The sequence below is a fragment of the Antechinus flavipes genome, chromosome 2, assembly GCF_016432865.1.
Source record: "Antechinus flavipes isolate AdamAnt ecotype Samford, QLD, Australia chromosome 2, AdamAnt_v2, whole genome shotgun sequence".
In the NCBI taxonomy this organism is placed as follows: Eukaryota; Metazoa; Chordata; class Mammalia; order Dasyuromorphia; family Dasyuridae; genus Antechinus; species Antechinus flavipes.
In genome coordinates this window covers 674,399,186-674,423,487 of record NC_067399.1, presented here as the reverse complement: position 1 = coordinate 674,423,487, position 24,302 = coordinate 674,399,186, and the positions used below count along the sequence as shown (strand labels likewise).

The window sequence follows — 24,302 nt, the reverse complement described above, 5'->3', positions numbered from 1 at the left end:
CCTCCAGGAACAATTTTTCCATTGTTTATGTCAGATTATTTCCTCTGTGTGGCTAAATTTTCTTGTGTTTACTGTGTGTTAAGGGCCTGTGGCAAAACACCTCCATCCAAGCCCGATAGCTTGGGTGGGACGGGACCCTCGGTTTGTCTTCAGCCAACTGTGCCTTTGAGTCTGTGGGCGCACTCTGCTTGGGGACTTGCAGATGTGTTTATCTCTGGAGAGGAGATTTCCATGTCCTTGTTTACAGAACATACGCTATCTGTGCATCTTAAAGCACGACAGATCCAGGCATCTACTTGGGCATCTGTTTTAAAACATCCTGCTCGGAATTTGAAAACGCAAATCCCTGGATTTACCCACCTCAGCTGTTTCCAATGTTTACCCCTATGGGCACTGAGTACACAAGTCAGTGTGCCACGCCCACGAGAGGAGGCCAAAAATAAATAGATAAAAATCCTTGTCATGGGAGGACTGCTTTTTTTTTTTTTTTTTTTTTTTTTTTTTAGCAAGTCCATCATGGAATGATCCAACGTATTTATGGCTTGAGACCTTCAGGCTCATCAGCACAAGTCTCCCCCTCCTTTGGACTGACAGAGCTCAGGGATGGTAGGGAACAAGATTCCAGATCCCCTCGGCTGATCCTGGAGCTCATCCTATTTTTTATTGATATAGGAAACTCCCAGGGACCTTCCCTACATGTACCCTGCGGTCAGAGAGTAGGCTAGAATACCGAAAGGTTAACCGACTGTCCCGGGATCCCACAGCCAGTGGGAATGAAAAGCAGGCCTTGACCCCCTATCTTCCTGACTTCAAGGCCCACTCTGTATCCATTCTCTATCCACTCTGTCTCTCACAAACAGAAGGATGAGCTACTCAACAAGGAGTCAGCCTTTGTTCCCTGCTTCTCAGACAGTGCTTCTTTCCCCAGTGCTTAAATTCCTCCCTGGTAAAATGGACAAGGGATAGAATTCAGACTCCTGGAGTGCCCACTCTTCCAAAAGATTAAGTAATCTCTTTTTCTTTCTTAAAGATATATGATATTTATTTTAAACAATTTGTATTTTATCTCAATTATATATAAAACAATTGATCATTATTGATTTGCAGTTCAGTTTGAGATCTTGCCTTACTTTATATATTTTTTCTTTGATTCCCTTGATATTCTTGATCCTTTGTTCTTCCAGATGAATTTTGTTACTTTTTCTAACTCTATAAAATAATTTTTGGTAATTTGGTACAGCACTGAATAAGTGGATTAATTAAGAATTATCATTTTGTTTTCTTGACCTATCCATGAGCAATTAATATTTTTCCAGTTGTTTAGATCTGAGTTTATTTATGTGAAAAGCATTGTGTAATTTTGTTCACAGAGTTCCTAGATTTTTTTTGGCAGGCATGAAATCACAAGTATTTTATCTTGTCTTCAGTCATTATAAATGTGATTTTTCTTTCTATCTCTTCGATCTGGGTTTTGTTGATAGTATGTTGAAACGCTGGTGATTTGTGCGCATTTATTTTATATCCTGCAACTTTACTAAACTTATTATTTCAAGAAGGTTTTTTAGTTGATTCTCTAGGATTCTCCAAGTGTACCATCATATCATCTGCAAAGAGTGATAGTTTTGTTTCCTCAATGCTTATTCTAATTCCTTCATTTTTTTCTTTTCTAATTGTTGTAGTTAACATTTCTGGTACATCATTGGATAATAATGTTGATAATGGGCATTCTTGCTTCACTCAATCTTTTTGAAAAGGCTTCTAGTTTATTCCCATTACAAATAATACCTCCTGTTGGTTTCAGACAATTACTAATGATTTTAAGAGAATCACCATTTATTCTTATGCTCTTTTAGTGTTTTAATAGGAATGGGTGTTGCATTTTTTCAAAAACTTTTTCAGCATCTATTGAGACAATTAATATGATTTCTGTTGTTGATATGGTCAATTATGCTGTTAGTTTTTCTAATATTGAATCAGCCTTTTATTCCTGGCATAAATCCCACCTGTTCATAGTGTTTGATCCTTGCAATATATTGCTATAATCTCCTTATTTAAAATTTTGCATCAATATTCATTAGGGAAATTTTTTTCTAGCTCTATAAAACAATTTTTGGTAATTTGGTACAACACTGAATAAGTGGATTAATTAAGGAAGAATTGTCATTTTTGTTTTCTTGACTTGGTCTATCCATGAGCAATTAATATTTTCCCAATTGTTTAGATCTGAGTTTATTTATGTGAAAAGCATTGTATAATTTTGTTCACAGAGTTCCTAGATTTTTTTTTTTGGCAGGCATAAAATCACAAGTATTTGTGATTCACAAATTCATTTGTGAAATAAAAGGAATTTGGCTGTATTCTTTCACTATTTGTTCAAATATAGTATTGGGATTAATTATTCTTTAAATATTTGGTAGATTTTGCTTGTGAACCCATCTGGCCCTGGGGATTTTTTCTTAGGGAACTCACTTATGGCTTGTTCACTTTTTTCTAAGATGAGATTATTTAAATACTCTATTTCCACTTATGTTAACCTGGGAAATTTATATTTTTATAAATATTCGTTGTTTAAATTGTCAGATTTATTGGCATAAAATTGAGCAAAATATTTCATTTAGTTTTCTTCTTTCCTTTTTTTAATCAAATCAACCAATGGTTTATCTATTTTACTGAGTTTTTTGGTAAACCAAGTTCCTACTTTTATTTATTACTCCAATAGTGTTTTTTCAATTTTATTAATTTTGCCTTCAGTTTTTCAGGATTCCCAATGCGGTGTTTAATTGGAGATTTTTAATTTGTTCTTTTTCTAGTTTTTTTTTTTAGTTGCATGCCCAATTCATTGATTTCTTTATCTATTTTATTGATGTCAGCATTTAAAGATACAAATTTCCCTCTAAATACTGCTTTGGTTACATTCCATAAATTATGGCATGTTGTCTCATTATTGTCATTTTCTTTACGCATGAAATTATTGGTTGTTTCTATGAATTGTTCTTTGACCCACTTATTCTTTAGGATTAGACCATTTAGTTTCCAATTAATTTTTAATCGTCTTTCTATGGCCCTCATTAATCTCTTTTAATTACCTCTCAAAAATTGGGATATCACATGAGGTCATGTGTTCAGATTCGAGAAGTCTGCATTAATTAAGCCAGCTGCTCTTATGACAGTTTTATTTAAGAGTTAGAATCTTGGTTTTGTGGGGGGGTTATTGTTGTTGTTGTTGTTGCTGCTGCTGTTGTTTGGTGGATATCTTGCCAAAATATGCCATCTTCCTCTCTAACTTCTTGAGCAGATTTTTCTATTTTCTTCTAATTCATCATTCTGGCTTCATATCCTTGCTAACTATGTGACCCTGGACACGACACTTAACTTCTGTCTGCCCTCAGTTTCCTCATCTGTAAAAAGGAGCTAATAATGGTACCAATATCCCTGCATTTTTGTGAGAGTATAATGAAATAGTATTTGTAAAGAGCTTTGGAAGTTTTCAGCTAATAATGTTAGTTATGGCTGCAACTGCAAGATCTGTGGTCCATGAAACTAAATGGTTACAGACTCCAGCAGGCTGTTCTGAAATGTCCTCCTTTATTTAAAAATATATGTAAATAAATATCACTGATGATTTGTTTTATATAATAATAATATGAAATAACCCGTCTTCCCCATGAGCCTCCCTCATAACAAAGCAAGTCCAATATAACTGACCAACACTGCCCCCATGTCTGATTGTATGTATAAAATTCTACTCCCATAATCCTCCATTTTTTGATGAACAGGAAGTATGTTTTGTCCTTTGTTCTTTAAAACCACCATGAGTTTTGACAATTGCTCAAGATTTCATCTGAGGGAATTGGGGGGATTAAGACAGCAAGTGGTTAATTGTGGGAATTGACTGAACCAGACTGACTCCATCTTGTGACTCAATTCTGGAGCTAGCTTAGTTCCCTTTTTATTCAATGATGGGTCTAGTCCAATTATTCAATTGTGGGAATTGGGAGAAAACCTTATTATATTGTTTGAATCCAGCCCTGAATGTCTGGGAAACTGGACCACCCCATCTACTGCTTAGAGACCTTTAGCCAAGGACCGAGGTTATGCTGATCAGAAACTCAGATCCAAAGATTGTGAGAAAACAATAACACATCTCAAGCAACTCATATGTCTTCTCTGAACTGTGATCCCATACTGATTGATCAGTTATTGTTTCCATGTTCCTTTGAGTGTTCACAGATATTGGGGGAAGTAGGACATTTCCTCTTCTGATTTCTGGGAATTGCACCTTTTTGCTACTTCTCTCCCCACCTGGAAAGCCCCTAATCTTTCATCTAATTAGAAACCAGATTACCTAATACTGTATTATTTCTTTTTTACTGATTATCCTTAGTTGACTAATTGATTTTGGGATATTCAAGTCTGTCTTTCTCCCTGCATTCAGGGGTCCAGACCTCAGCTGAAGAGTCTGGTCCCAGTTTATTGTTTACTAAATTGATATGGTTGGAAGATCAAAGCTTTGTTTCCTCAGTCATTTCATCTTTGAGCCATCTCATAGCTGCTTTCTCTAAAGCCTTGGTTTTCCAAATAAAGGCTTTTTCTTTAAGCTGGGGAAATTTCCTTTTCAATTTACTACTTTGGGCCTCAGTTTTACATGTGACTTGGGAATAACTAACCACTTAAATGGCTGTGTTCTCCATGTTTTTCATTTGTCAAACTCATCACGTCTGAAACGGAACTCATCTCCCCATCTGATTCTATTTCTGTCTATTCCCAAAACAACCATCTTCATAACACCCATAGTCCAAGCATGAGATCTCTGATAATATCTCGGCTCCTCCCTCTGCCATCCTCCCCCTCTGGATCAGCTGCCAAGCCCTTAGATTTGACTCCTGTTCCTTTGTTTCCACTCCCACCACCCTAGGCCAGGCCCTAATTATCCTCACTGCACCAAACTTCTTCCATAATCCCCAAACTGGGTTTCCCCGGCTCTGTTCTCCACACCTTCCCCACCCCCAGACCGTCCTACACACGGCTGCCAGATTTATTTCCTTATAGCCCAGTTCTGATTGTCTCATTCCCCTGCTCAGAAGCTAATTGTTTCCTGGGTAAAATCCAAACCCTTCAGCCTGGTATTCAAGGCTTTCTCTTCTTCGACGCCAGACTGACTTTGTATTTCTCTTCCATTACTACTTTGCCACACCATGCCCCGCGTGCCAAACAAACTCGCCGACTTGTCCCCAGAGCAATTTCTAGGCATTTCTCCCTCCCCACTGTGGCTCGGATAGATCCATCTTTTTCCTTCATCAGCATTGCTTCCCCTTGCCCACGTGTCTCTCTGTCTGTTGAAATGATAAGGTATAGGGAACACAAGGTACATATCACAAAGAAAATAAACTAGAGACAAACCCAAGAAGGAAATTTCACTTTATTGTTATCACTTTCAAAAGGCTCCTGGGATGGGAAAATGGCTCTGGAAAAATCCAAACCTGTTTTTTGGAAGCCCATTCCTTATTCAAAAGGAATAATGTGAGAAAAATGAGGAAGAGGTGAATATCATTGCTTGTAAGTATCACTGACTTATGAAAAAAGTCAAAAGCCAGAGGGAGGAAACCTATCAGAACACACCTGGATGATGCTTAATTTCCTGAGAGAATGAAAGATCTACAATATATACAGTATAGACTGCTTGTGTAGACAGGAGAAATAGATGAAGATTTTGGAAAACAGCACAGACCTGGCATAGAGGTCTGATACAGTAATGATGGGAAATTTCAATTACTTTAACATCTGTTGAGGAGTGCTCTCTCTCTCTCTCTCTCTCTCTCTCTCTCTCTCTCTCTCTCTCTCTGTCTCTTTTTCCCCACCTCTTCTTTTGTGCGTGTGTTAAAAGCAGACCAATTCTTAGACCTTGACTTTCTTAATGATAATTTCACTTTATAAAATATAGCATAACCAGAGAAAGAAATTCTCTTCTACAGTTGATTCTTAACTCATTTAAAAACAAATTGATAGGGTAAAAATATCAGGAACTTGGGGAGAAAGTGATCACATCATCCTAGAATTTATAATGAACTAGGAAGGTGGGCACATCCTGAAATGTACCTAGATTTGGGGAGAACAGACTTCAAATGTTCAGAGGAAAAATAGATGGAATCCTATGGAGAAATCATCTCACTAAAGACTAAAAGCTCGAAGAATTAAATTCTTAAGACAGAAAGAGAAACAATTCATATGATTGGTCACATGGCTCTTAAAATGCCTTTGATTTTATTTTGAGTTCCAAATTCTCTCTCTCCCTCTACCCATTGAGAATGCAAGAAATTATGATATCCATTATACTTGTGAAGTCATAGAAAATATATTTCCACATCAGCTATGTTGGGTGGGGGTGGGGGGGGAGAGGAAGAAAAGAAAAAACTTATCAGTTCTCTATCTGGAGGTAGATAGTTGTTTTGTTTTGTTTTGTTTTGTTTCATCATGGGACATTTGGAATTGGGTTGGATCATTGTCTTGATCAGAGTAGCAAAATTTTTAATCATTAATCATCCTTACAATATTGCTGTTCCTGGGGCACAACGTACTCCTGATTTTCCATTTACTTTGCATCAGTTCATATAAGTCATCCCAGGTTTTTCTGAAACCATTCTGCTCATTTCTTAAAGCACAATAGTATCCCAGCACAATCGCATACCACAATTTGTTCATCCATTCCTCAATTGATGAGCATCCCTTCGATTTCCAATTCTTTGCCATCACAAAAAGAGCCACTTTCAGTGTTTTTGTACATATAGATCCTTCTACTTTTCCTTTGACCGCTTTCAGATACAGACCTAGTAGTGGTGTTGCTAGAACAAAAGGTAGTTTTAACAGCTCATTAGGCTTGGTTCCAAATCGTTCTCCAGAATGGTTGGACCAGTTCACAGCTTCAACAACAGCAAGATAGTGTTCCAGTTTTCACTTTTCTAGCGCTTACATGTGCCAGACACTGTGCTTATGATTATTATCTCATTTGAACCCCACAACAATGCTGAGATGTAGGTGCTATTTTATCCCTATCGTACAGATGAACAAACTGACACAGAAAGAATTTAAATGACTTGTCCATGACTATTCAGTTAGTATTTGAATTTAGATTCGAACTCAGGTCTTTCTGACTCTGGACTAATACTCTACTACATCATCTACTATATGAGTATCAAAACTATATGTCAGAGAAGGAATTTAGTTTAATTTACCTATTTTTTTCAAATAGTTTACATAGCATTGGAATTCATTGGGAGAATTTGCTTACAAAAATAATCGGTCCTGAGTTTGTTGTTCCTCTTAGAGAGTTGTTTATGAGTTGTTCGATTTCTTTTTCTAAGATAGGATAATATAAATATTCTGTCTTTTTTTAATGGGCAATTTATATTTTTTGAAAATATGCATTTCATTTAGATTACCAGTTTTATTAGCATGTAATTGGGCAAAACAGCTCTTAAGATTTTGCTTTAACTTAGTTTTAATTCATTAATTTCATTTCATATTCTTTTTTATGTTGATAATTTGTTCTTTGGATTTTTCAATCAAATTAACTAATGGTTTATTTGTTTTATGATTGTTTTCATAAAACTAGCTCCTACTTGTATTTATTATTTCAACGGAAGGTATTAACTTTCAATTTTATTAATCTATTTTGTGTTTGACAATTTTTTAATTTGCTTTTTTTCTTCATTTTTTAGTACATGCTCAATTTATTAATCTATTCTTTTTTATCTCAGTATTTATTTTTCTAATTACATGAAAAGAGAGTTTTAAACATTCATTTCTATAAGATTTTGAGTTCCAAATGTTCTAAACCCTCCTTCTTTTACCTCTCCCCTCCTCAAGACAGCAAGTAATCTGATATAAGCTATACATGTACAGTCATTTTAAACATTTCCATATTAGTTATGTTATCAAAGAAAGTTCAGAACAAAAGGGAAAAGCCACAAGAAAGCAAAACCAAAATAAATAAATAAATAAATAAATAAAAGATGAAAATAGTATGCTTTGATCCACACTCACTCTCCTTGATTATCTTTTCCATCCCAAGTCTATCAAATTAATTTTTCTATTTAACATTTTTTCATTTTTCCCTATTACATTTAAAATAATTTTTAACATTTATTTTTAAAACTTTTGAGTTCCAGGTTCTCTGCCTTCCTCTTCACTCTCATCCCTCATTAAGAAGGCATTTTGAAGTTTTGCAAAATATACTATATACAAAGTGTAACAGCAATGTTCCCATGTCTATTCTGAAGGACTTTTAATGAAAAAATGCTATCCATACACAGAGAAAGAACTGATGTATCCAAATACAGATTGAAGCATACTTTTTTAAAACTTTTTTTTCTTGATGATTTCTTTAGGGGGAGGGGAGTAAGGGAGATCTATGTTTTCTTTCACAACATGACTTTTATAGAAATGTATTGCATTTCACTTTGTTTGAGTTCATGGAGGACTTTCCAGGTTTTTCTGAGAGCATTCTGCTCATCATTTCCCACAGAAAAAAATAGTATTCCATCACAGTCACATACCACAGTTTATTCAGCCATTCCTCAATTAATGGACATCCTTTCAATTTCCAATTTTTTGCCATGGGAAAAGAGCTGCTTTAAATTCTTTTATACATATGGGTTCTTTTCCTTTTTAAAAAATTTCTTGTGGGATTCCTGCCTAGTAGTAATATTGTCAAGTCAAAGGATATGCATTATTTTATAGCCCTTTAGGCATAGTTCATATCTTTTGATCATTTTAGATTTGGGAAATGGATTTTTTTAAATATAAATTTGACTCGTTTCCTATACATTTGAGAAATAAGGCCTTCATCAGAGAAACTTGCTTCAAAATTCTTTTCCCAATTACTATTGTTAATTGTATTTCCCCCTGTTAATGCTATTCTTTTTTTTTTTCTTTCACCCTTACCCTCCTCAAAAGTTTTTGGCTAATGATCATCTTCTCCCCTAATATGCCCTCTCCTCTATCACATTTCCCTTTTCCTGTATCCCCTTCCCTTTCAATTTTTTTTAAAGGGTAAGATAGATTTCTCTACCCAGATTGAGTGTATATGTTATTTCCTCTCTTAAGTCAATTCTGATGAAAGTAAGGTTCACTCACGCTCCCTTCTGTCCCTCTCTTTCCCTTCACTATAAAAGCTTCTTCTTGTCTCTTTTAAGAGATAATTTGTGCCATTCCACTTCTTCCTTTCCCTTTCTCCCAGTATATTCACTTCTCACCCCTTAATTTTATTTTAGATATTATCCCTTCATGTTCAACTGACACCTCTGCCCTCTGTCTATACATACATTCACACACACACACACACACACACACACACACACACACACACACGTCAAATGAACCAATCAAATTTTAATCAATTTTTTAAATCAAATTAACCAATGGTTTATCTGTTTTATGATTATTTTCATAAAACCAGCTCCTAGTTTTATTTATTAGTTCACTGGGGAGTTTTATTTGCCATAATAATAAGAAAGTTTTTATGAGTTACAAGTAAATGGATAAACCTTACTATGTAGCTTATGTTATCCCTTTCCTGATTCCTCTTTATCCTGCATTCTGGATTTGAAAATTAAATTTTCTATTCAGCTCTTGTCTTTTCATCACAAATGCTTGAAAGTTTTCTATTTCATTGAATTTCCACCATTTCCCCTGCAGGATTATATTCAGTTTTGCTTGATTGTAACTCTAGTTCCATTGCTCTCTGGAATATCATATTCCAAGCTCTCCAGCTCTTTAATATAGAAGTTGTTAAATCTTGTGTTGTCTTCACTATGGCCAGCTGTACTTGAATCGTTTCTTTCTGAATTCTTGTAATAATTTCTCCTTGGCCTGGCAGTTCCAGAATTTGGCTATAATATTCCTGTGAGTTTTAATTTGGGGCTTTTTTTCAGGAGGTAACCAGTAGATTCTCTCAATTTCTATTTTACCCTCTGGTTCTAGAATATCATAATACTTTTCCTTGATAATTTCTTGAAAAATAATGTCCAGGTTCCTTTTTTGATCTTGACTTTAATGTAGACCAATAATTTTAAAATTATCTCTCCTGGATCTATTTTCCAGATAAATTGTTTTTCCAGTGATATACTTGACTTTTTTCTATTTTTTTTATTCTTTTGGTTTTGTTTTATTGTTTTTTGGTTTCTCATAGTCATTAACTTCCATTTGCTGAATTCTAATTTTTAAGGAATTATTTTCCTCAATGAGCTTTTGTATCTTCTTTCCCATTTGTCCAATTTTTCTTTTTAAGGCATTCTTTTCCTCATCAGCTCTTTGCTTTTTCTTTTGCACCCTTCTTAATTTTCCTCCTAATTTTTCCTCTATTTCTTGTACTTGATTTTCAAAATCCCTTTTGAGCTCTTCCATAGCCTGAGACCCATTCTTATTTTCTTGGTGTATTTGGTTGTAGGAGTTTTGCTTTTGTTCTCTTCTTCTGAGTGTATGTTTTGATCTTCCTTGGCACCATAGGAACTTTCTATGGTCAGAATCTTTTTTTGTTGTCTGCCCATTTCCCCAGCCTTTAAATCTTTGTTAAAATAGGGCACTGTTTTCTGGTGTGAAGGATAAAAGGTGCACTGTCCCAAATTTCAGGAGTTTTGTGCACCTGTTTTCAGAAATCCTTCTAGGAATCTAACCATAAACTCTCTTGTCCCCACCCCCTTGTAGCTGTAAGATCTAGTTTGCTAAAGCAACAGAGTCCTTTGGGCCGAGGCTGCCCCCATTGCTGCCCACACCCACTCTTGGTTTGCTGGTTTCCCAAGGCCCTCTCACCCCACTGACAAATCTTTCCTGCTGACCTTCCTGGTCACTTTTGGGTCTCTATACTGAGAGGCCCAGAAACACCAGTGCTGCTGCTGATTCAGAGATCTCTGGACCTGTTCTGGCTCTGCTAGTGTCTGGAAGGAGTCAGGGGCAAGGCTACACTGGTGCAGACTATGTTAGGACTGCACTCTGTACTCCCACCCTAGTGCCATAGACTTTTTCTGCTGACCTACTAAGTTGTCTTTGGTCAGAAAATTGTTCTACTCTATCCTTGTGCATATTTTGACACTTTAAAATTTGTTTAAAATCATTATTTGTAAGAATTTGGAGTGGTTTAGGAGAGAGCTTGGTATGTTCCTGGCTTTACTCTGCTATTTTGGCTCTGCTTCTCTCACTGATCTATTCTTTTTATTGTTTTATTGATATAAGCATTTAGAAATAGAAATTTTCCCCTAAATACTGATTTGACTATATCCCACAAATATTAATATGTTGTCTTATTGTTGTCATTGCTTATGATTTGTTCTGTCCCGTTTATTCTTTGGGCTTAGATTACTTAGTTTCCAATTAATTTTTTTATCTCTGCTTAAAAGGCTCTTAATCAAATGTAATTTAATCACATTATGACCCAAAAGATGTATGTTAGATTTTTCTGCATATGTTTGTGAGGTTTCTATGCTCCAGTGGTTAGTTTTTGTGAAGGTACCATGTACAGCCAAATGAAATTTATTATTCAGTTGTGTCCAACTCTACATGATCCTATGAATTTTGTCCATGGAGTTTCTTTGCAAACTTGATATTTTCTTCTCCAATGGTCTCTATTTTGCAAATAAGGAATAAAGACAAATAGGAGTTAAGTGAACTTCCCAGGTTCAGACATATACCAGCCAAACCATCCAACCTTCATATCATCCTCAAATTTTTTCATCTGTAAAGTGGAGAAGAAGATATACTGCTTTTTATGCCCATTAGGTATTCTCCAGAAGGGTATCATAATTAACTTTTCTAAAATTCTGTTTATCTCCTTAACTTCTTTCTTATTTATTTTATGATTAGATTTATCTAGGTCTGAAAGGGAAAATTAGAGCCCCCCATTGGTATAATTTTACTATCTATTTCCTCATTACAATTCATTTAACTTTTCATTTAAGAATTTAGATGTTATACAATTTGAAACATATATGTTTAATATTGATATTAGTTAATTGTCCATTTTTGCTATTGCTTTGTCTGAAATTATGGTTTCTACTCTTGCCTCTTTTCCTTCACTTGAAGCAAATAGGTCTTATTTTAATTCTATATATGTTTTTCTGTTTCAAGTGTCTCTCTTATAAATAAAATATTGTTGGATTCTGATTTCCAATCCCCTCTGTTGTCTGCTTTCATTTTAGAAAACAGGAATACATTTCTGTTACGATCACTGTATGTTTCCCTCCATCCTATTCTTTTCTCTTTATCCATGTCTTTTTTGTCAATCTTGTACTTTTTTTAAAGTCTGTTTTGCTTCTGACCAGTGCTTTCTTTAATTTTTCCTTCTTTTTCGCATCTCTTCCTTTCTCTGCTTCTTCTCCACTGGGTAAGGTTAATTTCTCTACCTAAACTCTGTGTGTGGTTCATATGAGAATAACATTCAAGTATTGATCATTCCCCCATTCTGTTTCCCTCTCCATTATAAGAACTCTTATTTGCATATTTCTTACATAGAAGATAATTTTCTTCATTTTTCTCTTCCCTTCTTCCAGTACATCCTTCTTATTTTCAGTTTTCTATTTCTTTGAAATCACCCCAACATAAATGATTTACACCCAGTGCCTTTTGTCTATGTAGCCTTCTTCTACCTCCTCTAATAATGAAAATTCATAGGAATTACATGTATCATTTTCCCATATAGTAATGTAAGCAATTTAGCTTATTAAATTCTTTATGATTTCTTTTTTATATTTGCTTTTTTTTATTCTTGTCTTGAGTCTTGTGTTTAAATGTCAAATCTTCTACTTGACTCGTCTTTTCATTAGAAATTCTTGGAAGTCCTTTATTTCATTAAATATTCATTTTTCCCCCTGAAGGGTTATAGTGTTTTGCTGGGTAGGTTATTCTTAGTTATACTTCTAGATCTTTTGCCTTCCAGAATATCACCCAACTGTATGGCTCCACAATATTTGAATTGTTCCTTTCTGACTATTTTCAGTACTTTCTCCTTCACCTAGAAACTCTAGACTTTGACGATAATATTCCTAAGAGTTTTCATTTTGATATCTCAGAAAGTAATTGTTGAATTCTTTGAATTTCTATATTGTCTTCTGATTTTAAAATATCTGAGAGGTTTTCTTTTTGAAATATTTCTTGAAATATCACGTCCAGGTTCCTTTTTTATTGTGGTTTTCTTGTAGTACTACATTCTTAAATTATTTCTCCTTGATCTGTTTTTTAGATCAGTTGTTTTTCTGATGAGACACTTCACACTTTTTCTATATTCTTTATTATTTTGACTATGTTTTATTGTTTCTCAATCTCATAGAGTCATTAGCTTCCACTCAACCAATACTAATTTTTAAGTAACTATTTTCTTCAGAGAGGTTTTATACCTCTTTTACTATTTGCCAATTATGATTTTAAAGCAATTAGTTTTCTTCAGTATTTTTGTGCTTCTTTTACTATTATCTTATTACTAATGAATGTTAATTTATACATTATTATTATTCGTTTTTTATAATTTTATTCCATTGCTCTCATTTCTTTTTCCAGTATTTCCTAACATTCTTATTTGATTTTTAAATCTTTTTTTTTTGCTCTTTTAAAATCTCTTTCCTTATCTCTTCTAAGCATTTATGTTTAACCTGGATCCAATTTTGAAGGCTTTGCATGTCTAAGTTTCAAGACATTGTTTTCTCCTCGGTTTGTGTCTTGAGTTTCTTTGTCACCACAATAGATTTGTACGGATAAGTTTCTTTTTTTGTTGTTTGTTTATTTTTCCAATCTGTTTTTTGACTTTGAACTTTCTGTTGGAACTGAGCTTTGCTTATCCGGGAAGGGGGAGGGAGGTTGTCAGGCTGTTTTCACAGCTAGTTCTGGTGGTCTGCAAGTTTTTACTGCTTCCACTCCAGAGAGAGATGTGGTGGCTGCTCTCCCAGGGATACAACTCTCTCTCTCTTTCTCATGGCCACAACTCTTCTCTACCCTGGAATGGGCTTATGGGCAATGAAGCTGCCAAATGGTGCCCAGACCATTTCCGAGGCTGGCACAGGATACCCTGCGATCTCTTTCTGACTTTTCTGTCTCTGGGCACTGAGTGTTGCCCCCGACACCATGTCATTGATACTGCCGCCACTGTGTTTCCATTAGAGTCCCTGCTGCCAGTCCCCACCATAGGGCCACTAACCTGTCTTTCTGTCCTTCTAAGTTGTCCTGGACTGGTTAATGACTCACTCCTTTTTATGCTGTTCAGAATTCAATTTGATTCAGTTTTTTAAAGTAAAAATTCAATTTTATGCAAATTGGGAGATTGGGGGAGGGAGGAATGCTCTTTTTACTCCCCATCTTGATTTAAAAGTACCTTTCATTTAAAATTTGTAAGTTAAGTTTGGTGAAGCATGAAGGAAGACAAGTGTGCAGAAAGATCCTATAAAAACAAGGTCAAGAGAACACAACTTTGTGCAGGAAAGCTAAAAAAAAAAAAAAAAAAAAAACAGAAATGTATGAAAGGGTGAGTAGCTACTGTGGGAAAAGAAGGACTAACCCCTGCTTTGGGAGGGAGGGATACTGATGATACTGATGGTGATGCACTATCAAGAAAAGGGGAAGTAACTCAACTCTTATAGTGCCTCTATTTTCTCTGCAGAGGAGAAGCTCCTTTTTTATTAGAAAGGACAAAAATGGCTAATGGAGAATTGAAAGTCCAGATACGTGGGCAGATGGAAATAGAGCCATTAGCTAAACTTGATTAGGCCAAGTCACCTGGCCCAAGTGAAAGACCTCCCCTGTTACTGAAAAATCCATCAGATGAGATTCTAGAACCATTACAGGAGAGAAAGGGCAAATTAAGGCTAGATTGGGGAATAAATGGGGGGGGAGAAGGTTATTACAGTTTTTTAAAAAACAGAAGAAAGTTAAATGTGCCAAAGCACAACCAGTGAACTTAACTTCAATATCTGGCAAAATTTAAGAACATTTTATAAAAGGGATGGTGAGAAAAGGAGGCCCGTGGGGTTTTAGTTAGACCATAGGTCATTGCAGGGAAATCTATTTCCTTTTTTGCCCAAAATTATTAGACAATCATACTGGGGCTTGCTACAGGCATAGCATGGTTAAATTTTAGCAAATTCTTCTTTAGGATCTTAGGATCATAAATGTGGAGCCAGAAGGTACCTCTGGGACCAGTTGTTTTAGGAATAAGGAAATGATGGGGAGTCTCCTGTTCAAGATTCCACAGCCCAGATTTGAGCCACCCTTATAGAAACCGGAGGAGATTTGGGCTGGATCATTATATAATCAGGTCCACCCAATACCAATTCGGTGGCTGGATCCAAAGGACGTCCATGATGTTTCACTGTGCCTCAGTTTTCTCATCTCTAAGCCAGGGCTAATATTAGCACCTACATCCTAGCTGCTGTAAGGCTCATGCAAGATACTATTGGAAAAGTATTTTCCAAAAATTAAAGTGCTTGTGATGTCAGCTATTATTAAAATACAAACCCCAAAGTCGACAGTATTCATAATTGTTAATTAGCAGACATAATGTTTAACAGCAGCACTCAGACGTGAAACCGTGGCTCTTACTAGCAAACTCCTGAGGGAAGCCTGTTCTGGGGGGCTCTGCCTGTGGCTTCCAGGACCTTCCCACTGAACTGTGTCTTTCTCAGAACTGCTCCCAGGGTTGGGGATGCTGGCTTCTGAGCTGTCCGTCTAAGGGTCCCCCTTTGGCCTCTCGCCCCCCTGCAGATGCAGCCGACTTGGGCCCCTCGGTGGTCATCCACACGACCACCTCCTTCGGGATGGAGAATTTGGAGAAGAACATCGAGGATGTGCAGGACGTGATCCTGCAGCAGGTGAGCGGCGTCCTGCCAGGCCTGCCCACGCCAACCAGCACCACGTGCCATCGGTGGACATACTCCCAGGTGAGGGGGCCCCCGCCCAGCTGCCCGTCCACCAGCACTGCTGGGCTTGTAGGCTGAGGGACCGACCCCTGCGGCTGGGGAGGGATTGGTGATACCTCATCCATTCCACCCCTTTGGGATCATGGAATCGGCCTCAGACCTAGAAGAGCCAGCTAGTCCCAGACTCCCATCACCCATGAAGAAGCTGAGGGCCTTCGCCCTCCCAGACAGCAGGACGTGGGGAGGCAAACAGAGGCTCTTCCTTAATCACAAGAGTCCCCAAGAGTCATGGACCGCCTGGAGGAGAGGGGCCCCTCTTTCTCGAGCTATAAGCAAAGCATGGGGGAGCCTCTTCCCAGATGGGTCTTATAGGTTCCTCTCAACACTGTTCAAACAGAAGTCCTAACTTTCTCCCTAATTTCTCCTTCCTTGTACTTCCCTGTTATTAGAAAGGGCAACGCTTCCTCCAGTCCTCAGGCTCCCCCCAAGGGTCAGCCTGGACTCCTCACTACCTCTCACACCCTCCATGTCTAACTCTAGTGTGGGCCCCCTTCTTGGGGGCTTTAGAGACATTTTGATCATTCTATGTCTGTATAATTATAAGCCTATAATAAGTATCTTAATTTATACATTTAAAAATGGGTATCCTAAGAGGGGTCCACAGCCTTCGCCAGACTGCTAAAGGGACCTGAGATCAAGCTGGATTCAGGAGCCGGGGTTCGAGGCTGCGCTCAGACAGCTGCGAGGCCCTCGGCGAGTGGGCTCCCTTTCCCGTTCTCCTTTTCCTCGTTAGCAAAGCACGACGCCCTACCCGACTCCCCCGCCCGGGTCATTAGGAAATTATGCTGGTTAGAAAAGCTTTTCGAGAAGCCTAAAGCCCTTATATGTTTGGTGACATCGTGAAGGCCATAATGACATTAACTGCAAAAGGTCATTAACCAATACTGGAAATGGGCAAGTTAGTGGTGCCCCCAAGCTCAGATCATCGCTTCCACGGGTCACTGCATTCTCTGCAAATCCAAAGTGAAATAGGGATCGCAGTGAGGGTGCAAGGAGGGCTAAGGGGCTCCCCACTCAGGTAAGTGGGCCTGAGGGCCTGACCCAGGAGACCTAAAAATGGCTCCAGGGAAAGAGAGGGCCCCGCCGCCGATGCTTTCCTGGGAATCCCTTAATAGAGGGAGAGATCTGTGTGGAAACCCTGTGGGCACTGACTGTGAGGCTGCCAGGCCTGGGACGGGCACAAGAGGCTTAGGGCTGTGGGAGGACCCTCTTCTCTTGTTCCCAGAGCTTTCCAGGATGCATGGGAATCTCTGCCTGGGGAGAGGAGCAGACCTACAGTTACACTCCCTGGCCCTCACGAGGTCAGCCTTGATGCTCGAAAAGGTACCTGGTGTTGCCCACGATCCCTCTGGTCTTGTGAGAGGAGATATTGGGCTGCCATCTTCCTGGCTTGGAGCTGGCTCTTTCCCTTGGGCTTCACTGCCTGTCTCGTGGTCCCAGCTGATCAGGAGGAGCAGCAGACATTTGTCAGGGAGTCAGGAATTGGAGATTTATATCTATCTGGGAACCAAGGCCCAGTTTCCTACAAGCAAAAAAAGAGATTCCCCTTCATTAACCAGACAAGGAATGGAATGGTTTACCTGGGGTCTCCTCTGACCCCCCCCATAGAGGTGGGAGTTAGCAAGGCCTGACTAACTGTCCTCCGCTGGACTGTCCACCCACCCATGCCCCTGGCAAGGAAGGCTCTCAGGGCCTTCACTGACCCTTGTCCAGCAGGAAGCCTGGCTATTCCCAGAAAAGGCAGGAACATGAAAGGGGGACTTTAAAATCCCTTTTTTTTTTTTAATTAAAGCTTTTTGTTTTCAAAATACATGCATAGATTATTTTCAGCATTCACACTTGCAAAACTTTGTGTTCCAAGTTTTGTTCTCCCTCTCTTTCCCCCACTCCCTTCCCTAGACAACAAGCAATCCAATATAGGGGCAATTCTTCTGTATATATTTCCACAATGATCATGCGGCACAAGAAAAATCAGATCAAAAAAGGAAAAAAAATGCAAGCGACAACAACAGAGAGAGTGAGAATGCTCTCTTGTGATCCACACTCAGTTCCCACAGTCCTTTCTCTGGGTGCGGATGGCTCTTCTCATCACAAGGTCATTGGAACTAGCCTGAATCACCTCACTGTTGAGAAGAGCTACAGCTTTCAAAATGGATCATCATATAGTCCTATTGTTGCCGTGTATAATGATCTCCTGGTTCTGCTCACTTCCCTCAGCATCAGTCCATTTAATTCTCTCCAGGCCTCTCTGAAATCATGCTGCTGATTATAAAATCCCTTTCAAAAGTGAAGCTGGGAGACTCTGCCCTGCGAAGGCTTCCAGGGGTGGAGAACCTGAATTCCCTTTGTTTCTCCTCTTCCACTGCTTCTGAGTGTTAAGGGACTGGGAAGGACTTCACGTTAGACTCAGGGGCTGTGTGGCCACCAGGCCAGCTTGGCCGGCAAACTGTGTTCTGATGAGCTAAGTGTATAGGATCCCATTCCCTCCCAACCCTCAAAGAGTGGGCCCCAGGAGCCAGAGCTCTGGGCGGCAGGAGCCAGGGCGCTGGGCATTTCCACTTAACTGGCCTCAACGATAAGAAGACATGTTCTGCGCTCTTTAAAAGGCCGAGTTTGCCCTGTGCCAACCCTGCCCTGCCTGGACCATCTTCCTGACTTGGGAGCCTGCTCCCAGTAGCTGAGCCAACACTGTTGAGCCTGTGGCTCCGTTCTTCTCCAGAGACAGATCCTTCCCTCTCTCCAAACACATAAACACCCCCGGACACCAGCATCTCTCTACTCTGGGCCGTGCCCGTCTGGTGAACGCCAACCAGGAGAAGGAAGGACAAGGGCCTTGGGAACTCTATCAGGGCCGGGGGCAAGGCTGCTGGTCCGTCAGGAGCCTGAAGGCGCAGCTGCTTGGCAGACAGAGCCATGTCCAGGGAGGTATTTGTGGGTCAGAGAGTCCTAGGTGTAGAGCTCACACAGATGGCCATTTTATAAAAAAGTAAACTGAGGTGAAGGGTCTTGTCTGAATCCCACCATTAGTAAGGGGCAGGGGCAGGATTCAAATTCACATCACCTGACTCCGAGCCGAATATTCCTTCCACTGTTTCACACCAAATTTTAGAGCTGGAAAGGGCCTCAAAGCCATTGATCCAAGTCTTCCAGTTGAAAACAGAAAACACAAGTGTCCCTCAAATAACCCTGGAGAACCCAGCAGGGAAGGCTGGAGCCACAGGCCACTTTATCTGACCTCTCTCCCAAGCCTAGTTTTCAGTCTGTGGCTCATCTCTGGGGTTGAAAGCCAAGGGTCAAGAGCTGTGTTATTGTGAGCAGCTGTGGCTTTGGGAAGGATGGGTCCATCTGGGGCACTGGATGAGGTTGTCAGCCTGCCCTCTGTCTCCTGCATTTCTGTCCCTCTCCCAAGGGGCAGCCACACAAACTCCTAAGAACCCATACGCACTGACGCCGGCCTCTGCCAGCCCATCGAATGGATTCCCCATCCCAGGACATCTTCAGGCTGACAGAACAACCATTTGTTGGGGCCTCTTTGGGGTCAGGAGCTGGACTAGACAGCCAAGAGTCCTGAAATTCTGGGAAATCCTGAGCACGCTCTTGTGTGCAAAGTAGTTGGATCCCTGGTTTCTCACACTCACTTCTATGCACTATTTTTGCGTTCTGTTTACTTCTGAATGTAAATTGTGCCTGATCTGTTTGTCTAAATATTCTGATGTGTTTTACATAGTTGAGGTTTCTGGATGAGTGGCCACCAACAAAGTCAGAGCTTCCTGGAGGTGGGGACTAACCATCACTTGTGGACTGGAGTCCAGGGGATGGTACAGGGCTGGCCTGATACTTTTTTTCTAAGTTTTCTATCATTTAGATGCATTTCTTCTCTGGGCTCCTTATGGCAGCAGTAGAGAAATGGAGCCTCTTCCTCTGATCAAAGCTTGGAAAAGCAAGATGAATGTTCTTTCTTTTGGTTTTTACTTATTTTGATAGTATTTTATTTTTCTAAATACATTCATAGTTTTCAACATTCACCTTTGCAAAACCTTGTGTTCCAAATTTTTCTCCTTCTCCTGCCTCCTTCTCTCTCCCCAAGACAGTAAGCAAGTTAAATATATTCATCATGCTATGCAAAAAAAATCAAAAAGGAAAAAACACAAGGAAAAAAACAAGTGAACAAACAACAACAAAAAAAGGTACATTCAGTCTTCATAATTCTAGCTCTGAATAGGGATGGGACTTTCCATCACATAATCTTGATCATCACATAACCTTGTTGTTGCTGTGTACAATGTTCTCTTGATTCTGGTCACTTCACGTAGCATAGTTCATGTAATTCCATCCTGCTCATAATTTCTTACAGAACAAAAATATTCCTTTATATTTATATATCTTAACTTATTCAGCTATTCCACTGCTGAAGGGCATCCATTCAATTTCCAGTTCCATGCCACTACAAAAAGAGCTCCCACTCAGCATCTATCTAAAATCATCAATAAGCATTATTTGTAATGGAGAGAAACAGGATGCATTCCCAGTGAAATCGGGGTGAAACATGGATGCCCATTATCACCACTATTATTCAGTATTGTACCCAAAAAATGTTGGCTGTAGCAATAAGAAAATTAAGGATATTAAAATAAGCAATGAGGAGATAAAACTATCACTCTTTGCAGATGAGATGATGATATACTTAGAGAATCCTAGAAAATCATTCAAAACCTACTTCAAACAATTAACAGCTTTAGCAAAGTTGCAGGATATAAAATAAACCCACAAAAATCAACAGTGTTTCCATATATTACTGACAAAGCCAAGCAGCGAAAGATAGAAAGAGAAATTCCATTTAAAGTAACTGTAGACAAAATATTTTGGTGTCTACCAGCCCAAACAAACCCAGGAACTATATGAACACAATTATAAAACACTTCTCACACAAATAATGTCAGATCTGAACAATTGGGAAAATATCAATTAATCATGGATAGGCCAAACTAATATAATAAAAATGATAATTCTACCTAAATTGATCTACTTTTTCAGTACCATACTAATCAAACTGCCAAAAATTATTTTATAGGGCTAGAAAAAATAATTACAAAATTCATTTGGAAGAACAAAAGCGCAAGAATGTAAAGAGAATTAATGGGGGGGGGGGGAGGACAAAGGATGGTGGCTCAGCAGTACCAGACCTGAAACTATTATAACCAAAGAAGAACTAGAGAGCATTATGAAATGCCAAATGGACAATTTTGATTAAATTAAATTAAAAAGGTTTCACACAAAACCAACACAAGATTAAAAGGGAAGTACACATTTGTATAGCCACTGACCTCATTTTAAAAATATATGAAAAACACTGTCAAATTTAGTAGAATACAAATCATTCCCCAATTGATAACTGGTCAAAGAATATGAACAGACAGTTTTCAGATGATGAAATTAAAGCCATCTATAGTTATATGAAAAAATGTTCTAAATCACTATTGATTAGAAAAATGCAAATTAAAACAAGTCTGAAGTACCATCTCACATCTCTCAGATTGGCTAAGATGACAAGAAAGGATAATGATAAATGTTGGATGAGTTGTGGGAAAATTGGGACACTGATGCATCATTGGTGGAATTGTGAAGTGACCCAAACATTCTGGAGAGCAATTTGGAACTCTGCCCAAAGGGCTATAAAATTGTGCATATATTTTGATCCAGCAGTGTGTCTATTGGATCTGTATCCTAAAGAGATCATAAAAAAGGGAAAAGACCCACATCCTTTTTTGGATTTTGCAAAAATATTTGTAGCAGCCTTTTTGTGGTGGCAAGGAATTGGAAAATGAATAGATGTCCATCAGTTGGGAATGGCTGAATAAGTTATAATATATGAAGGTAAAAGAATATTATTGTTCTATAAAAAATAATGGACAATCTGATTTCAAAAAGGTCTAGAAAGATTTACATGAACTGATGCTGAGCGAAACAAGCAGAACCAGAAATACATTTTACACAGTAACAGCAAGATTGTGGGATGATCAACTATAAATGACTTGGTTCTTCTCAGTGGTTCAGTGATCCAAGGCAATTCCAATAAACTTTGGATAGAAAACACCATCTGCTTCCAAAAAGTGAACTATAAAGATTGAATGTAAATCAACCTATGCTATATGTACTTTTTTCTGTTTTTTTTTTCTCGTGGTTTTTCCCTTTTGTTCTAATTTTGCTTTCCCAACATGATTCATAAAGAACTTTGTACTTTAAAAGTTAATATACAATGTATAGCCAGGAAATACAATTAATAAAAAAACTACAAACTTTTTTTGCACATGTGGTTCTTTTTCCCTCTTTTATGATCTCTTTAGGATACAGCATCTGTCATAGATTTCACCTCTGCAGCATCTCTCAGATTTCAGCTCTGCAGCATCTCATAGATTTCACCTTGGCAATATCACTTGTCAATTTCACCTTTCCTATCTCCCATAGATTTCATCTCTGCAGCATCTCTCATAGATTTCACCTTGGCAGCATCTCTCATATTGTCATTGTTTGTCAAGTTGTCTTTATCATTGTCAAGTTTGCCTTTCCTATCTCCCATAGATTTCACTTCTGCAGCATCTCATAGATTTCACCTTGGCAGCATATCTTGTAGATTTTACTTCTGCAGCATCTCTCAGATTTCAGCTCTGTAGCATCTCTCTTAGATTTCATCTCTGCAGCATCTCTCATAGATTTCACCTTGTCAGCATCTCTCATAGATTTCACTTCTGCAGCATCTCTCATATATTTCTCTTCTATAGCATCTCTCAGATTTCAACTCTGCAGCATCTCATAGATTTCACCTTGGCAGCATATCTTGTAGATTTCACTTCTGCAGCATCTCTCAGATTTCAGCTCTGTAGCATCTCTCTTAGATTTCATCTCTGCAGCATCTCTCATAGATTTCACCTTGGCAGCATCTCTCATAGATTTCACTTCTGCAGCATCTCTCATATATTTCTCTTCTACAGCATCTCTCAGATTTCAACTCTGCAGCATCTCATAGATTTCACCTTGGCAGCATATCTTGTAGATTTCACTTCTGCAGTATCTCTCAGATTTCAGCTCTGCAGCATCTCATAGATTTCACTTCTGCAGCATCTCTCATAGATTTCACCTTGGCAATATCTCTTGTCAATTTCACCTTTCCTATCTCCCATAGATTTCACCTCTGTAGCATCTCATAGATTTCACCTCTGCAACATCTCTGAACACACCCTCTTTCCTTAGCCTAGGTACAGACTTCTGTCCTCATTCTTGGTCCCTTGCAATAGCTGCTGTTGGATCTGTCTGCCTCAAGTTTCTTCCCCTCTCCAGTATATGCTAAAGCACAAACCTCATCGTGTTAACCCCCTATCCATAAACTACATTGGCTCCTCCTCTTTGACGATTATTTACATGTTGGTTTCCCCATAAAATTGTGAGTAGCCACTTAATTTATGCTTTGATTGAGGCAGAAAGGGATGTGAGATACATTGATAGCTTGAGGGGATGGCAGGATCAAATAAAGGCTGTTTAAGGATGGGGTAAATCTAAGCATGAATAAAAGGCAATGAGTAAATGAATGGATGAACAGTGCATTGTGTTGTGAGAATCCTTGGTGGGGTTGTTTTATTTCATCTTTATATCCCAGGGACCCAGCATAGAGTATACACTTAGGAAGTGTTGGTTGAATAAAAATATGGAATTAGGATTACCAAGAGGCCTTCATTTCTCGCTCATTTGGGACCCAGTAGCATGACCTTCACCCTCTCTCTTTTCTCTGTTCTCTATTTTGGCAGGTGACAAAGGCCTTCCCCAACTGCCCGGGACAGATGACTCTTCATAAGAACCCCTTGCTCGTGTGTGGAGGTGATGGCTTCACTCGGTCCAGCTTTGACGGGTGCCTGGAATCTGCTTTACACATCATGGAGGCCTTAAAGCCTCATCTGTAACGCCCACAACACCTTAATTTTCTCTTTTAGTTGGGAAGCTTTTTCCCCACAAAATTGAGCCTATTCTTTGTTCCTCAGAATCTATTCTTCTGCTTTGTTCAATAAAATCCCAAGAAAGTTGTCCTTCATTCATTCCCGTTTATGATATTGAATAGAAAATGGTGTAAAGATTTAGGTTATCATAGACAACTTCCTGCGTTGGAGGGAAACTCTTCTCATCTTCTGTATTTGATGGTCAAGATGGCAACCACGGGAGACAAGGAAATCCTTGTCAGGAACACCTTCCAGCCCGAGGCTATCTCCTAGCAACATTCTGATTTAGAAGCCACTGAGCCCCCAAGTCTGCCCCTCATGGATCTGCTTTTCCTGCTCATTAGGATATTCCCCTTTGCAGACAAGC

The 24,302-nt window shown here is 38.7% G+C and overlaps 1 protein-coding gene across 1 annotated transcript in view; it reads left to right on the top strand.

The window, feature by feature from the left end:
• Nucleotides 1-24,030, top strand: part of RNLS (renalase, FAD dependent amine oxidase) — a 153,666-nt gene extending 129,636 nt beyond the window's left edge. Inside the window, exons 6-7 of the mRNA XM_051982653.1 lie at nt 15,736-15,911; nt 23,750-24,030. Coding sequence (XP_051838613.1) covers nt 15,736-15,911; nt 23,750-23,902 — 329 coding nt within the window. The 3' untranslated portion in view covers nt 23,903-24,030. The remainder of the gene's footprint in view (nt 1-15,735; nt 15,912-23,749) is intronic.
• The last annotated feature ends 272 nt before the right edge of the window (nt 24,031-24,302 follow it).